Raw genomic sequence first — 19,085 nt, forward strand, 5'->3', positions numbered from 1 at the left:
ACACACGGGACTCACCTCCACCGGTGGCACACACGGGACTCACCTCCACCGGTGGCACACACGGGACTCACCTCCACCGGTGGCACACACAGGACTCACCTCCACCAGTCGCACACACATATCTCACCTCCACCGGCATCCCATGTCACAACACAAACACGGGACTCACCTCCACCGATGGCACACACGGGACTCACCTCCACCGGTGGCACACACGGGACTCACCTCCACCGGTGGCACACACGGGACTCACCTCCACCGGTGGCACACACGGGACTCACCTCCACCGGCATCCCATGTCACAAAACAAACACGTTTCACTCCTTGCTACATTCCATGACAAAAGGCTGCTATTATGGCATCGCTGGTCACATTGACAAAGCACAACTTTATGTCTTGATCACCAATGCGCAAAAACTCAGGAACACCAATACTGATAATGTTGGCCAGCATGCAATTCCCTGATGCAAATCCTCATATGTCAGCATGCTTACTGTGAAACCATTGCAGGAATGAACGCATTGGAGGATTAAGGACCCTCTAGTGTCCCAGCCTAATGCCCAGCGAGATGCTTTGTTCGCTGTGAACCCAAACCCAAGCAGCCACTGACGTTCTCAAGTGATGACAAAGGATGGGATGAGGTGCAGGAATGGGGTGGGGGCCTAAATTGGGGTGCCAGTAAGAGGGGGGGTATGGGTGGGGTTTGAAGAGGGATGAGATGAGGATGGATAGGAATGGGTGGGGCAGATGAAGGGGCAAGAATATGAGCAGCCCTGGAAGGGGCAACAGGAACTCCAGAGAGCAGCTGGCAGAGGAAGGAGAGGAGTATGGGATGTGCACTTGCGTGCACAGAGAGCTAATCCTGCCCCCCCCCATCTCAGGGGCCCCACACACTGAGAACCCCCACCCTACATACAGGCACTCATGATCTCCAGGCGCTGGAGTTGGCATCTGTGACAGGTCATGCAGAGCTGGCACAGGGCACAAAGTCCACTCACTACTGAGAATTTCAAGCTTGTGTCTGGGGGTGGAGGAGTGGGGAGAGGAGCTGGCTTTTGTCGGATGGTGCTGTGTCTGCGCTGGCGGCAAATAAGGGACAGCAAGGGGGCTCTGCAATTCTTCATGTGCTGCACACCCTGTTCTCTGCAATCCTACTTGGCAATCACCGGGGGAGCATCCAGTAATCCCAGGACCCTTTACTCCAGCAGAAGGATCCTTTTTTGGATCTTGCCCTCCCCCTCACAGTGGCAGAATGCCAGGATCCAGTCAGAAGTACGACCTTTGCGACCCTGGTAGTTAAGTTAACGCTAACCTCATTTGCTAAGCTCTGGAGCAAATTCTCTTTCAGCAGAGTGCAATTACACTTGCAGTCTATTTGCCTTTAATAAATCAACCCCAAAATGTATCTATTATACACTGCTCATAAAAATAAAAGGAACACTATTTAATCAGAGTATAGTATCAAGTCAATTACACTCCTGGGATATTGATGTGGTCAGTTAAGTAGAAGAGGGGGTTGTTAATCAGTTTCAGCTGCTTTGGTGTTAATGAAATTAACAACAGGTGCACTAGGTGGGCAACAATGAGATGACCCCCAAAACAGGAATGGTTTTACAGGTGGAGGCCACTACTAATCTTTTCTTAATGTTTTTCACTAGCTTTTCATTTGGCTAGGGTCAGTGTCACTACTGGTAGCATGAGGCAATACCTGGACCCTACAGAGGTTGCACAGGCAGTCCAACTCCTCCAGGATGGCACATCAATACCTGCCATTGCCAGAAGGTTTGATGTGTCTCCCAGCACAGTCTCAAGAACATTGAGGAGATTCCAGGAGACAGGTAGTTACTCTAGGAGAACTGGACAGGGCTGTAGAAAGTCCTTAGCCCATCAGCAGGACCGGTATCTGCCCCTTTGTGCAAGGAGGTTTGCCAGAGCCCTACAAATTGACCTCCAGCAGGCCACTGGTTTGAATGTCTCTGGCCAAACAAACAGAAACAGACTTCATGAGGGTGGCCTGAGGGCCCAGCGTCCTCTAGTGGGCCCTGTGCTCACTGCCCGGCACCATAGAGCTCAATTGGCATGTGCCATTGAACACCAGAATTGGAAGGTCTGCCACTGGCGCCCTGTGCTTTTCACAGATGAGAGCAGGTTCACCCTGAGCACATGTGACAGACGTGAAAGGGTCTGGAGAAGCCGTGGAGAACTTTATGCTGCCTTTCACATCGTTCAGCATGACCGTTTTGGTGGGAAGTCAGTGATAATCTAGGGAGGCATATCCATAGAGGGACGCACAGACCTCTACAGCAGCGGTTCTCAACCTGGGGGTCGCGACCCCTTTGGGGGTCGAACGACCATTTCCCAGGGGTCGCCTAAGACCATCGGAAAACATATTTCCGATGGTCTTAGGAACCGAGACACCGCTGCTCTGTCTCGCGATCTGTGGGCGGGATGATATGCTGCCCCTGTAACCTGGCCACACCTCCGGGATCACTCAACAGCTCCGCCTCCTCGCCGCTGATTGGCCACCGGAACTGTAGCTCAGGAGAGGCACACAGGCGGCCAATCACCGGCGAGGAGGTGGAGCTTGGAGAGGAGGAGCCGAGCGGCAGAGCGCGCAGATCGAAGAAGATCGAGGGAGCTGCAGGACCGAGTGAAGAGGAGAGAGGCCAGAGAAGGAAGACAGCTGACAGGTAAGTGCAAATTTTGCTTCTGCAGGCTGTAGATGGGAGAGGGAGAGAGCGAGCCCAGGCTGGGGCAGGGGTCAGCAAGGTAAGTATCATTGGTGTCAGTGGGAGGAATAGTGCCCCATCATTTGTGTCACTAATACCAACGATGGGGCACTATTCCTCCCCCCACTGACACCAACGATGGGGCACTATTCCTCCCCCCACTGACACCAATGATAGGCACTATTCCTCCCACTGACACCAACGATGGGGCACTATTCCTCCCACTGACACCAACGATGGGGCACTATTCCTCCCACTGACACCAACGATGGGGCACTATTCCTCCCCCACTGACACCAACGATGGGGCACTATTCCTCCCCCACTGACACCAACGATGGGGCACTATTCCTCCCCCCACTGACACCAACGATGGGGCACTATTCCTCCCCCCACTGACACCAACGATGGGGCACTATTCCTCCCCCCACTGACACCAACGATGGGGCACTATTCCTCCCCCCACTGACACCAACGATGGGGCACTATTCCTCCCCCCACTGACACCAACGATGGGGCACTATTCCTCCCCCCACTGACACCAACGATGGGGCACTATTCCTCCCCCCACTGACACCAACGATGGGGCACTATTCCTCCCCCCACTGACACCAACGATGGGGCACTATTCCTCCCCCCACTGACACCAACGATGGGGCACTATTCCTCCCCCCACTGACACCAACGATGGGGCACTATTCCTCCCCCCACTGACACCAACGATGGGGCACTATTCCTCCCCCCACTGACACCAACGATGGGGCACTATTCCTCCCCCCACTGACACCAACGATGGGGCACTATTCCTCCCCCCACTGACACCAACGATAGGCACTATTCCTCCCCCCACTGACACCAACGATAGGCACTATTCCTCCCCCCACTGACACCAACGATGGGGCACTATTCCTCCCCCCACTGACACCAACGATGGGGCACTATTCCTCCCCCCACTGACACCAACGATGGGGCACTATTCCTCCCCCCACTGACACCAACGATGGGGCACTATTCCTCCCCCCACTGACACCAACGATGGGGCACTATTCCTCCCCCCACTGACACCAACGATGGGGCACTATTCCTCCCCCCACTGACACCAACGATGGGGCACTATTCCTCCCCCCACTGACACCAATGATAGGCACTATTCCTCCCCCCACTGACACCAATGATAGGCACTATTCCTCCCCCCACTGACACCAACGATGGGGCACTATTCCTCCCCCCACTGACACCAACGATGGGGCACTATTCCTCCCCCCACTGACACCAACGATGGGGCACTATTCCTCCCACTGATACCAATGATGAGGCACTATTCCTCCCACTGATACCAATGATGGGGCACTATTCCTCCCACTGACACCAATGATGGGGCACTATTCCTCCCACTGACACCAATGATGGGGCACTATTCCTCCCACTGATACCAATGATGGGGCACTATTCCTCCCACTGACACCAATGATGGGGCACTATTCCTCCCACTGACACCAATGATGGGGCACTATTCCTCCCACTGACACCAATGATGGGGCACTATTCCTCCCACTGACACCAATGATGGGACACTATTCCTCCCCCCACTGACACCAACGATAGGCACTATTCCTCCCCCCACTGACACCAACGATGGGGCACTATTCCTCCCCCCACTGACACCAACGATGGGGCACTATTCCTCCCCCCACTGACACCAACGATGGGGCACTATTCCTCCCCCCACTGACACCAACGATGGGGCACTATTCCTCCCCCCACTGACACCAACGATGGGGCACTATTCCTCCCCCCACTGACACCAACGATGGGGCACTATTCCTCCCCCCACTGACACCAACGATGGGGCACTATTCCTCCCCCCACTGACACCAACGATGGGGCACTATTCCTCCCCCCACTGACACCAACGATGGGGCACTATTCCTCCCCCCACTGACACCAATGATAGGCACTATTCCTCCCCCCACTGACACCAATGATAGGCACTATTCCTCCCCCCACTGACACCAATGATAGGCACTATTCCTCCCCCCACTGACACCAACGATGGGGCACTATTCCTCCCCCCACTGACACCAACGATGGGGCACTATTCCTCCCCCCACTGACACCAACGATGGGGCACTATTCCTCCCACTGATACCAATGATGAGGCACTATTCCTCCCACTGATACCAATGATGGGGCACTATTCCTCCCACTGACACCAATGATGGGGCACTATTCCTCCCACTGATACCAATGATGGGGCACTATTCCTCCCACTGACACCAATGATGGGGCACTATTCCTCCCACTGACACCAATGATGGGGCACTATTCCTCCCACTGACACCAATGATGGGGCACTATTCCTCCCACTGACACCAATGATGGGACACTATTCCTCCCACTGACACCAATGATGGGACACTATTCCTCCCACTGATACCAATGATGGGGCACTATTCCTCCCACTGACACCAATGATGGGACACTATTCCTCCCACTGACACCAATGATGGAGCACTATTCCCCCCACTGACACCAATGATGGGGCACTATTCCTCCCACTGACACCAATGATGGGGCACTATTCCTCCCACTGACATCAGTGATGGGGCGCTAGTCCTCCCACTGATACCAATGATGGGGCACTATTCCTCCCACTGATACCAATGATGGGGCACTATTCCTCCCACTGACACCAATGATGGGGCACTATTCCTCCCACTGATACCAATGGCGGGACACTATTCCTCCCACTGACACCAATGGCGGGACACTATTCCTCCCACTGATACCAACGATGGGACACTATTCCTCCCACTGACACCAATGATGGGGCACTATTCCTCCCACTGATACCAATGATGGGGCACTATTCCTCCCACTGCAAAATTACAGTTCTGAAGTAGCAACGAAAATAATTTTATGGTTGGGGGTCACCACAACATGAGGAACTGTATTAAGGGGTCGCGGCGTTAGAAAGGTTGAGAACCACTGCTTTAGCGGGTAGCAGCAGTCATTAAAAAAAAATGTTTATTGGTTGTAATGGGTCAGTGCCCTTTTAACATTGATCTTTGCTAAAAATGGATTTATGGAAATCCAACAGAGGGATCTCCCCAGTCCTACTGGCTTCACAGAAGGTAGAAGCTACAGTTATGGGTTTTCTTTGCAGAGCTCCCTGGTAAAAACTAGTACTGCAGCATAACATACAAATACAACTTTTTGTGAAAATGTATAATATTATTATAAGTGTCACAGGCAGAGTAAGCTGAGACTTGTAGTGCCTAAACAGGTGTGAATATAGGCAGTGCTATAGATTTGAGCTCAGTTGCAGGAGCACAATAAATTAAGACACATATTGGGATATGTAGCTGAATGAAGCTCATTACAGAGGTGGACAGCTCTGTGGTCGACATGGTTGGTGCTGTGTGTCTGGTTTAGGTGTTTGGTTGCAGTTATTTTCAGGCACTTCTTCTTTGGAGTAAAACTGGACACAAACATAATGTAGTTCCAAAGATCCTATAAAGAGCAAGAATATAATTAACACAATCAGAGCTTTTTGAGTTAGTACAGTGCATAGCAATGTAGGCAAACAGGCCCTAAAATATTACCTGGCCAACCTAAACCTTCATTCTCTTTAACCTTGCACTCTTCTGTTCTGAATTGGCAAACAAGAAGACATGAAATGCCATAGAACACAGGAGCAAGAAGAAGGTGAGTACAGTTACTGTATTACATTGAAACATTGTATATCCCCCTTCAACCATTGGTGTATTTAGGTTCCGTGTTGCCCTCCCCCTACGAAGAGACCCTGACACCAGCCAACACCCCCCTCCCCCACGAAGAGAGCCGGACATTGACCAACAACACCCCAGCCCCCCCCGCCCCCTCAAGAGAAAGACTTCCACTACCACTGCCCCCCATACACTGGCAGAGATAAGACACTCGCCCTCACAGCTCTGGACATCCCCAGGAACAAGAGTCAGGCTCTGTATACACCATCAAGCAGACCGCAGCCTCTCTCAGATCCCACCTGGTCCCCGTGCTGCGTGTGTCCCTTCTTCAGGGGACAGCACTACCCCCCTGAAAAATCCTGCTGCCCCCCTGAAAAATGCCGCCCTAGGCAAATGCCTTGTTTGCCTTGTGGTAAATACACCACTGCCTTCAACAGAGTTTCCTTATGAAGACATATGGTTAGGCTTAGAATTTAGCTTACAAGGCAAAGACTAATTTTTGCTGACAGTTTAAGGGTTCATGTACACTGCAGCTGATAAACTCACGTTCAGGGGCTGTTCAGCGTTTTTTTCAGCAGCCCCTGAACTCTACCTAATGTTTTCCTATGTGTCCATGTACACATTGTCGTTTACAGTCGTTTACAGGCAGTTGAGTTAACAGTCGTTTTTTGAACGCAGAAAGTAGATTTTATCAGCGTTTCAAACGCCAAATGCATGTAAACATGGCTAACCGCGTTTATAAGCGTTCAAAATTTGTTTTTAACTCTTCCATTTCCAGATGCTGTCCAGAGCCTTTTTGCATAATGAAAAATGCATGCAAAGCGTTTTCCCAGAACTCAAATGGACATGGTACACCATACCTTGAGGTTTCACATGAAAGCAAATATGTTAGACACTCCTGCAATAATTTCTGTACAGAAGTGACCTGGAACACATCCAAACACCAGAAAAAAAAAAAAAGACAGCTAATCTCAACAGATACTGCTCTCTCTGCTTCTGCTCTCTCCATTTCTCTCAAAATGTATGAAATAGTTAATTTTTTACTGTTTTTCAGTGCATTCTGGGCATTTTGGAAGGTCTTCTGAGGTTATCTTTAAAAAAACTCTTCTAAATGCAAACGTGCATAAACGCGGTATGCAAACGTGGCTAAACAGACATTTTTGACCTACGTTTTCCAGCAGTCAGTTTCTATCGTTCAGAAGTATCCCATGTGCATGGGGCTTAAGGTCTAGTAATCAATCATCAATATTCCCATTGTGCACATTTCTGGAATGGGCTGAAAAATAACCAGGTGCTGCAGCAACAGCTAGCTGAAAACTGGTAACATCACAGATCAATGTACATATTCGCCAGCACATCATGGATCTTCAAATAAAGTCCAGGAGTTTTCAACCAAAGCGATCATATCACATCGGAACAGTGCAATGTTTTAGGGCCATGCAGGGCATTTAAATTACCATTCATGCCATATGACAGCATAAATACTGCCAAAACCATTATAAGGTAAGCAAGGAGTAATCATCAGTAATCCATAAATGGGGGGGGGGGGGGAGAGGTAATGACCAGGGGCGGACTGACCATTTGCTAACTAGGGCACTGCACGAGGGCCCGGGGTCAGTAGGGGGCCCCATGAGATGCCCCTGGTACCTTTTTCATAGGCTTTTTTGAGTTTGGGCAAGGACACGGGGGCCCCATGAGTTGTCAGTTCGCCCATGGTAATGACCAACTCCTGTCAGCATTTATTTTCTGTCTAAGGAAATTTCCATTCACTTCCCGTTTGTTCACAGCTGTCAGACAGAAAAGAAAATTAGGTGATAGCCCACCATCCCCCCAATGGGGCCACAGGCAGAATTTAAATCCTGAGGTTCCATCCTTTCCCACTAAATTCAAAACCAAAAGGGACGTTTTGACTTTATGATTGAAGGTTAGGTTTCTTGGTGAGTGTTAGGGTGATATGCTAAAGCTGGGTTACATAGAATGAATGTTCTCACTGGGGGCGGACAGACCATTTGAGCACTCAATCACTGCCCGAGGGCCCGGGGTCCATAGGGGCCCCCATAAAATGCCCCTGGTACCTTTTATAGGCTTTTTTGGGCGTGCTTTGAGTTTGGGCAAAGACATAGGGGCCCCATGATCCCCTATTGCCCGGGGGCCCCATGAGTTGTCAGTCCGCCCCTGGTTCTCACACTTTAATTTGTAGTTTGTCTTTGAATACCTGAGAAATATATAACCAAAAATGAATGCATCTCTGTATTAATGAAAGAATCCTTAGGCGTCATTCACAAGTCAATATTAATTTACGCAGGATTTAGCTGGCAGCAAAATCCTGTGTTAAAGTTGTGTGTACGCTGTATGCATGTGACGTTTGTGTCAAAGTTTTCATACGTACAATTTACAGTGTAAATGGACCCTATTGGCTGCCACTGCTGATGGCCGACATACTGTATAAATATTAATAACGTGCAGCCACCAGCACCACCACTGCTGATTACACACTATTGATGATTATATGTCAGCCCTGAGTGCATCCTTCATGAAGCTATAGTCCATATGCAGAATGATTTAAAAAATTATGAATAATTGTAGGCCGGGGTCATTCTACACATTTACTACCACATAAATACTTCATCAGAGTCGACATGTAAACATCAATATTGATTAATCAGCACGGTTGGAGCCTCTAACTACAAACTGATATTTATATGATGGCCTTAAAGCGGAGTTCCACCTAAACAAAAAATAAATAAAAGTCAGCAGCTACAAAAACTGTAGCTGCTGACTTTTAAAATACAGACACTTACCTGTCCCTCGGTCCAGCGTTGTCCTCATTACCGTTGGTTTCACTGGCCGTCTTCTCTCCCTGGTGCCGGCATCTTCAGTGTGGGCACCCGGCTGTGACAGCTTGTGGATTCACAGCTGGGTGCCCACTGCGTATGCATGAGAAGCGCTGCGCTTTGTGAATGGCCCTGTAGTCTTCTGGGACCTGTCATGTGTCCCACAAGACTACGGGGAGAGAGGGGGGAGGACACTTCCGATCGCCTTAGGCAAAAGTGGGAGCGGGTACCTGCCAAATTCGGGTACCCGCTCCCCAAATGCGAATCTTTAATGTTTGGAGAAGGGAAAGGGGAGACATGAGTCTCCCCTTTCCCTTCTCCAAACATGAAACCTATAATTACATGAAGGGGTGAATAAGGTTAAGGAGGACACTATTTTCAACACAAAACCAAAATCAAGAACACGGGGACATGACCTTACCAAAATCAAGAACACGGGGACATGACCTTAAACTAATTGGAGGAAAGTTCAAAACTAATCTCAGAAAGTACTATTGTACTGAAAGAGTAGTTGATGCTTGGAGTGAGCCAGTCAACAGTAAACAGCTTCAAACATGCTTGGGACAAGCATAGATCTATACTCAGACAAATAAGTTAACAAAAACACAACACAACCCACCCCCCCCAAAAAATAAATAAATAAAAAAAGGGCACATTCGATGGACCACTTGGTCTTTCTGCTGTCACTTTTCTAGGTTTCTCTACCGTGATGCATAGATGCGCACAAAGCTATTGTATAGGACTCCTTATTTTTTATGCTTATCTGGATGAGCCCTAATGCGTTTTTTTTTAATGCAAGCAGTGTAAGTTACTGTACAGCAGAGTTCAGTCTAAAGGAGAGGGAAGCAGCACATGGCACCAATCAGTTGTGCTGCAGTGCAAGGAACATGCTGATAGGAGGGATAAGCAGAGTGATCGAGAAATAAGCTCAGCCTGCTGTTTCTCCCTTCACTGTCCAATGACAGGGTGAGAAGGAGACCTGTAAGTGTAATTAAACTGCAGTAGAAATAAATCAGGTCCCCTGTCCTGCCAGGATCTGATGTAAAAGAAAATATTGTGCTGTGTGACAGAGCTGTGTAATTGCAGAACTGGATGAGCAGAAATACAAATCTTTTAGCAGGTACTTCATCTGCGAATCTAACTTTTTACCCAGAGTTCAGCTTTAAGTATAGTCCTTGCTGTCAGACTGAACAGATATGAAGTTTGCATGGGTGATAGCAGAACACTTCATTTGTTAGTGGATAATCCAGACTCACCAGTGCCGCAAGTCACAGAACATTCACCCTGTACTGGGCTCCACACATAAACCTGTGTATCATTCCAGAAGGGGAAGACACTGAGAGGAAAATCTCCTTTTACTGAAGATATTATCTGAAGAGAAAAAAAATAAATCAGATCAAATATTATTAGAAACATGTACTGTAGATCCAGATCTTTATATGGAAAATGAAGATAAAAGTGATGACGTTTAGTGACTTAACAAGAAAAATATTAAATCTTTCATCAGACAACTTGCTGTTGTCGGTTTCTATACACCTTTGTGCATCACAAAATGCATTGAGTACATGACTATTGCACCAGAGATAGGCTCGTCCACTTCCCCATTACCACCATTACCGTTCCGCACCAACCCCCTTCCCCTTAACCAATTCTACTAACAAAAGACAGAACACCAATTTTGGAGTAAATTACCAACATGGCCTTTTAATAACAACTCAAGTTACGATACACCAACCATTCCTTATAACAGAAAACCCCCAGAATTGTTGTTGGTCTTCGAAGGCACCCGAAAATGATCCGAAATGCACCTGCGGACAACCATATACACTAGGCCTCCAGCCGCTACCAACCAGCTCGGAGACAACCATACCGTCCACAGTGCAGCACCACCACCTTCCAGTTAAACCTTGGTTAACTGGGAATGTCCCCAGGCATCCCATACCACGGATGGGTCCCACACCATTGTTGTTTACCTTCCAAATAAGAACCGCCTCCAAAGACCAACAACCGCCACAGCACGCTGGGTAAGCCCTTACCCATGCGTGCCACGCCACAAACGAACAGCCCGCTGTATGCCATCCTGCTGATCCAGGGACCATAAATCCGTCCCAACCGCAGTCAAAATGCACCCCCATCACACCTGAGATACCGCCAAGTATCCACCTCCAACTCCAAGTGCCGGACCACCAACCCCCCATGGTGACGAAAGAAATGCCCCACCTCTCTGTCAACCTTGATCCGAGCCTTGTTGAGCCTCTCCACCGACCGCGCCCAACGCCAAGAGGTACGGGCGACAATGTCGGACCACACCACCACCATCCCCGGATAAGCCCGCCGCAACTGAAGAAAATCCAGCTTGACAATCTCGCACCAGCTCCCGCTCAGCGTGCCTGAAAAAACACCCCTGCCCCACTGGACAAAAATTCCTGAACTGCCCGCACTGGGCACACCAGCGAAGCCGGAATAACGAAAAACGACCACCACGTCCCAAGTGGTTCGTCTTAGACCGACGTACCAGCACCCCCACCCAGTCACCGGAGCACCGGACCTCATCCACCAATAACCCCCCAAGAACCGATTTGGACGGACTAACTAGCTCCCCAATACACAACGCCCCAAAAAAAGGCCACCACAAAAACCGCCTGAAATAAGCACACCTCAAAGTCCAAAGAACACACAGACCACAAATGCCCAAACAAAGACCCCAACAACTGAAAAGACACCGGACGACGAGAATCCGTACAACGAAGAGCGCTCCGGTAACCCCGGAGAGCCTGCCGAACCCCAAAAATCAGCAGTGAAATCCAGACACCCTTGCAACTGAAAGAAGAATGCCAAACCCGCCAGTCGGCAACCCACCGCAGCAGCCGACACCCCCCGCTCAAAATTCCGTCACAAAGTACAATACCACCAAAACCACCTCCGGCCCCCAGGGATCAATCTCAACCCGCTGTAGCCGATCCAGCCAGACCCTAGAGTATGCAGACCAAGTCGCCTCACTCACCGAACGCCGGATCCAGCCCGCAAGGACTCCAAGGCAATCTCCCACAGCCCGTCGGGACAATTAACCCTGTGTTGCTCTGCCGCCGGCGCCACCTCTCGGAATTAGTCCCACCGAAAGCGAGACAAAGCGTCAGCCACGGTGTAAGCAACCCCCACGGAGACGCAGCGCATGGAGAAAAAACATTCAGACGCAGACAACGCAACCCGAAATGGCAAAGCAAGGCCACCACCGGTCGTGAAGAAGCTGAGACCCGTTTGATGACCTGAACCACCCCCAAATCGGCACAGTGACCACGCACGAAAAAATTCTTTCCCCAAACCCCAACCGCCAACACCACCGGAAAAAATTCCAACAACACCAAGTCGCGAAGAAAAACCCTCCTCCCGCCAGTAAGCAGGCCACAAAGCCGCACCCCATCGACCCTGGAAAAAAGCCCATAGCCCGCCGAAGCGTCCGTGAACCATTCCAAGTCAAAATAGCTAACAGGGCCAGACATCCAGAGAACCCGCCCATTAAACGAAGCCAAAAAGGCGTGCCACAAATGCAAGTCCTCCCGATGATCCCGAGTCAACCGAATAAAACGTAAAGGGGAGGTAATCCCTGCCGTCGCCAACCGGCAGCAGAACACCCGACCCATGGGCAGAATCCGACAAGCAAAGTAAGTTATGCCCAACAACGACTGTAAGGCCCGCAGCTGAATTTCTCGCTTGCCCCAGCACCCCACGGAGGTCCCCCCGTAGAGCCACCAGCTGAACCTCAGGCAAGCGGCACACCATCGTGCCGGAATCCAAAACAATGGCCCAAGAAAGTCATCACCGTCGCCGGGCCCACAGTTCTATCCACCGCCAGAGGAATCCCGAAACGTACCGCAACGTGTTGCAAAGTGGCCAGCAAAAACTGCCCATACTCCGGAATCCGGCAGACCCACGCAAAGAAAATCATCCAAATATTGGAAGACCGAAAATCACCCCTGAGACATCCCGCACCACCCCACTCCACGAAGGAACTGAACTTCTCGAACAAAGCGCAAGATATAGAACACCCCATGGGAAGGCACTCATCAACGCAAAATTAGCCCTGCCAATGACAACCCAGAAAAAAAACGAAAACTGTCCAGATGAACTGGCAACAGCCGAAAACGCCGACTCAATGTCCGATTTTGCCATGAGCGCACCGCGCCCATACCGACGGACCCAGAAAAAAGCCGCACCAAAAGACGCGTAAGACACCGAACACGACTCTGAATCAATAGCAGCATTCACCGACACCCCCCCCCCCCCCCAGGGAAGGACAGGTGGGGAATTAACCTAAACGCAGTCGGCTCCTTCTGGGGCACAACCCCCAAGGGAGAAACAACCAAATCCGAAAACGGAGCGCAAGCAAACGGACCCGCCATGCGTCCCAACCCCACTTCCTTACGCAACTGAGCCGAAACCCCCCCTCTCATGCCGCAAGGCCGACCGCAAATGCCGAGCTAAGGAATCAAAGTCCAAGTACACGGGATGCGGAAACCCCCCGAAAAAACCCGCCGTCAGCAGCACTGCAGCTGCCCGATCAGGAAACCTCTGTAAAAAAGGCCCCAACCCTTGCACTCGCACCGGAGTAGGCCCGCCTACCAGCATGCTCTCCGGGAAGGCCTCGACCCCACTGGAAACAGCGCGACAAGGGATGGGAGCCCCCGCACCTGGAACATTCGTGCCGAAAATGGCAAGACCCACCAAATCGACACGTCCCCCTCTCGGAACTGCCAGCAGAACCCCCGACGCCTGGAGGCCGATTGTCCCGGGGAGAACGAACCGCCGGCCCCCGCACTGAAAAAACAAACCAGGGGCCTTCGCCGGTGTCAGGAGTCTCATCCAGAGGCCAATGGCCTCATGATCCCAGCGCAACGACTGGCGAACCGCCCTCCGCTGCCTACACCACCATCGTACCGAAGCCACGCAGTACCCCCACAAACCCTGTGAGCCTCACCAATGGCATCAAGGTAACAGACCAGTGTCGAGCAACGTTCAGGAGCCTTCTCCCCAATCACACTAGCCAAGATCGTGAACGCCTGCAACCAATTTGCAAAGGCACGTGGGAGAAAACGAAAAAACGCCACAGCTCCGCTTCCACACGCCAACTCTCGTCAACCCGGGACCCTTCAAAAAGGAAAACGCTCCAAAGGCAAGAGTGAGAATATATCAACATACTCCCCACTCCAAATCTGCTCCCGTACCTCCGACTGTAAGTGCGCACCCAAAAGGCCCATAAAACACCCGTACACTACGCCCCAGGCCGAGTCCGCCAAGCCGACAGGCCCGGACACCCACGAAACCGCACCCAACACCGCGGAGGGGGCCGCAGAACCCTGATCACCTGTCGTGGCCGGAACAACCCCTAGCCCAGACCCCAGAGGAGAAGAGACCCCCGGACGCCGCACGTCCCCGCCGTCCTGTACAAGAACCCCGAAACCTCCCCCACCATCTGGCGGGAGCCACGCAGCAGCAGGCCCAAGCGCCCCACCACCGCCCCACTCAAGACGCTGCAACAGGTCCCGCAAACCGGAAATACATCACCGAGACCCCCACCCATACCCGACGAGGGAATGCCGCACGTCCCCGCCGTCCTGTACAAGAACCCCGAAACCTCCCCCATCACCGAGACCCCCACCCATACCCGACGAGGGAATGCCGCACGTCCCCGCCGTCCTGTACAAGAACCCCGAAACCTCCCCCACCATCTGGCGGGAGCCACGCAGCAGCAGGCCCAAGCGCCCCACCACCGCCCCACTCAAGACGCTGCAACAGGTCCCGCAAACCGGAAATACATCACCGAGACCCCCACCCATACCCGACGAGGGAATGCCGACAGCGCACGCCGCAGAGGCCGTGCCCACCGTAGCGGCCCTACCACCCCCCAGCAGGTCCCGTAACGCAGAAGAAAAAGAGATAGACCCCAGAACAGGTAACTCACCAGGCTGCCCAGGAGATGCCCCTTCAGCCGCGCGCTCACGATCCACCGTTGTAGAGCGGCCAGCTGTCGCCCCCGCATCGGGTTCCGACAGCTCGCCCTCCGACCTCTCTTCCTCCGCACGATGTTCAGATGGCCTCCCGGTCCCAGGAGCCACGGGTCCTGCTGGTCTGTGCCGCACACGACTCCGCCTCCCGGCACCAGACACGCTCACCGCCGTCCCTGGGCTCCGACCTGCAGCACTTCCAGCTGCCCTCCGCCCAGCTCCAGTCTTCCGCTGATGCTGCAGCGGAGCCAGAGCACCAGACCGTCCAGGGGGCCCGCCGGCCGCAGCAGTATACAGCCCAGCAGCCGCAGAACTTCCGCTGCACTCCGTCCAGTGCCAATCCCATGCTGCCGCCTCACCGGAGCCAGAGCCCCAGACTTCTCAGGGGGCCCGCCGGCCGCAGCAGAAGACAGCCCGGCAGCCGCAGCTGTGCGCCCCCCACGCAGGGCTCCCTCCCTGACCGGCACCTTGTCAGTGGAGGAGCCGCAGATTCCAAGTCTGACTCCATGCTGTGTGGGCGGGGGGAGGGGCTTCCCCCACGCGAGGCCCCGCCCACCGAGCTCCGCCGATGGCGGGGATTCCCCCCGGCTTCCCCGCTAGCAGAGGCAATGGAGCGCCCTGCAAGCGGAGCCGGAGGGGCCCGAGCGGGGCTCCCATGGGTGTGCAGAGCTCTGGGAGGGGCAGGGCTACCCCCGCACGAGGCCCCGCCCACCGAGCTCCGCCGATGGCGGGGATTCCTCCCGGCTTTCCCGCAAGCAGAGGCAAAGGAGTGCCCTGCAAGCGGAGCCGGAGGGGCCCGAGCGTGGCTCCCATGGTTGTGCAGAGCTCCAGGAGGGGCGGGGCTACCCCCGCGCGAGGCCCCGCCCACCGCCGATGGCGGGGATTCCTCCCGGCCTCCCCGCTAGCAGAGGCAAAGGAGTGTCCTGCAAGCGGAGCCGGAGGGGCCCGAGTGGGGCTCCCATGGTTGTGCAGAGCTCTGGGAGGGTGGGAGGGGGAGCCGGGCTAAAGCGCTCCGGAGGCCTAGACCTCCGAGCACGTGGGCGCTCCCGCCCCCTTGCTGCAGGTGATGAGCCCGGATCCTGCAAGAGATCCGAGCCACGGCTCAGCAGCCAGTCCATCCCCCTGTCCTCTGCTGCCTCCCGCAGCCGAAACAAAAGGCCGTCCATGGCAGGGCTAAAGGTGGCCTGAAGCAAGGTGTGCGAAACGGACACCAAGCTCACACTCTTGCCGTCCAGCTAACTGACGCCCTCTCACAGAACCTCCCACCCTAAGGTGCAGCAAAACCCCACCTACACAAACCTCTACCAATCAGCTACCCCCCACTAACAATAACAAATCCCCCTGGAGCTACCTTAACCCTTTCTGCTCTTCCTTCCCCCACTCTGGGCCTAGTCATGTATGCCCTGCGCTATTTCTTCTTTATTTCGCTACGGGCATTTCTCTCTTCTCTGCTGGAAAGCATTTACTGGAGACCTACAATCTTAGAAACAACTGTGGATTTAAAGAGAGAACTCCAAATGATACATTTCGGGAGCTGTGCCAGTAAGGTTGCCACCTAATCCCTTTAAACCCGAACACTTATTAATTACACAGGTTCTGTGGCTACTTGTTCACACTTTTTATTAAATTTAGAACCAAAAGAAAAAACAAAAAGGCATTTCAAATACATGTACATGAACAAAACAAAACAAAAAAGAGAAAAGAAAAAAAAAAAAAAAAAGAAGAGGGGGAGATGAGGGAGAGCAGGTTGCCCTGCTATTGAAAGGGGTTGCAATACGATACACAGTTAACGAGGAACCCTTGAACAGTTGAAAAAGTTGCATAACAAGATAAGGTAAGACATAGGAGGAGAGCGATATTTCCTTGAACTACATGAGGGTTCTGCGTAAGGCCACGGGGTCCATATTGTCAGGAATTTGGAGATGGAATCTAGGATGGTAGCTTCCACTTTGGCATGGATAGGTTCTGTGGCTACTTAAGGTGGTAATTAAACTTAGTGCATTAAATTAGCCTCAGAACCTGTGTAATAAATAAGTGTTCTGGTTTAAAGGGATGAGGTGGCAACCCTATGTGCCAGAGAAGGAAACCAAGCAGTCAATTGCTAATGCAGGTTTATTTCTACAGGACGTGGGAGTTGGACAGACAGAAGGGAAGGAACATTACTGAAGGAGAAAAGCACTGGGTTTAAAAAATAAACCATTGGCAGTAAGAGTACATACATATGTAGCTCAGTGCTGGCTAGTTTATCTGTGCCATCGCAGGACATCCTTAACCCCTTCATGCCTAAGGGTAAAACAGTTCTAAATGCCTAAGCACAATTTTGCAATGTTGACATGTGTTAGTAAAACCGTACATATCACCACAACTACTTTGTACATCCAGGTGAATTATACCGTGTTTTTTTCAGTACAAATTGGGCTTTCATTTGGTGGTAAATGGTAATGGAGATCTCCTGATTTTGTTTTTATTATCAAAGGAAAACTGGCCCAAAATAGTAAAAAAAACCTATTTTTTTTATTTAGCTGTGTGTTTCTTGTTACTACCATAACCTACCACCAAAGAACAACCCAAAATAAATTCTCCAGCTCTTGACGATCCCAGCGATACCATATATGTGTATGTTATTTGTTGTTTGTACCTGTAGTACAGCCCAGAAACAATAGTGCGCATTTTGTTTTTGTCTTTTTTTTTACCTAAAACACACAGACACTGACACCATTTTTTTTTTTAAAACTCCTGACCTTTAACCCCGACCTTGACCCAAACAATAACACTGGCACTGAATTAGATCAAACCTTGATCTAGGTATTTTTTTCTTTATTTTTTCATACCTATTTATCTTTATTTATTTATTTTTTTATACAAACATTTTTCCTCTCCATGCCAGGAGTTAGAGAGATACAATGTATCTCTCTCCTCCATTCATAGAGAGAGAGAAAAAACAAGGGGGCCGGGCTGCATAGTGACTGATCACTGTGATAGCCAATCAGAGGCTATCACAGCGATCATGTGACCTGGAATCGGGAGTCCCGGATCCCGATCGTTAGGACGGGACCCGGGGCTGTCAGTAACACCGCAGTCTTTGTGCTGGGAGCGTGCAGTGTACACAAATATGGGGCCCCATGGAAAAAAGCCCAGTTCTGTGAGGCCGCAAATTTGTGTGACGTCGGCGTCAAGGGGTAAACGGGACTTATATTGTGCTTCTTTTCTTCCAATTTTTCGGCCTGGTGTAGTGACATTACACTCCGGGGCACAGAGGAAGGAGGACCCCGATGGAGAGCCAAGGGTTGTGGGACATGCAGTTAAGAAAGCTGAGGTTTACAAAGGGTCAATATCATTAGGGACTACAAGTTTCAGTTGACTGGAAGAAGAAAGGGAATGCTGGGAGGGAATATATATTTGGACCCCAAGGGAAGAGCTCACTGTCTTGAAACTATGGGCTGAAACTGAGAGAAAAGTTCAGCAGGCCATGCAGTCTGGACAGTGTGGAGGATCTTTCGCAGGTGAGCCATATCCCTGAGAGTAGATCACCAGTTTTTCCAGCTCCCTGTTGAAAGAGTGACTGTCCAGGGTCACTTGCATCGCTACTGCCCGAATCTCAACGTCGCAGGGTGCTTGGCCAGGAGCCCTTCCCTGGTTGCAGATTCCACAAGAGCCCAGTCAGGAACACCTTGGACCCCTGGAGCCACAGTAGCATCAGGAGTGGTGAGTGGGCAGAAGCCCACACTGTATACATTCCACAAGAAGGGACACTGCATCTTTATCCCACACTCCTTCCTAAACATAGTTTATG

The 19,085-nt window shown here is 51.5% G+C and overlaps 1 protein-coding gene across 1 annotated transcript in view; it reads right to left on the bottom strand.

Moving 5' to 3' along the window:
• ADAMTS13 (ADAM metallopeptidase with thrombospondin type 1 motif 13) overlaps positions 1 to 19,085 on the bottom strand; it is a 106,965-nt gene that overhangs the window by 22,240 nt on the left and 65,640 nt on the right. Inside the window, exons 24-25 of the mRNA XM_089677077.1 lie at positions 10,547 to 10,661; positions 6,112 to 6,241 (exon numbers count right to left, since the gene is read on the bottom strand). Coding sequence (XP_089533203.1) covers positions 6,112 to 6,241; positions 10,547 to 10,661 — 245 coding nt within the window. The remainder of the gene's footprint in view (positions 1 to 6,111; positions 6,242 to 10,546; positions 10,662 to 19,085) is intronic.

This window comes from Staurois parvus, unplaced genomic scaffold (assembly GCF_062004578.1).
Source record: "Staurois parvus isolate SC_StPar_1 unplaced genomic scaffold, SC_StPar_1.0 ptg000176l, whole genome shotgun sequence".
Taxonomy (NCBI): domain Eukaryota; kingdom Metazoa; phylum Chordata; class Amphibia; order Anura; family Ranidae; genus Staurois; species Staurois parvus.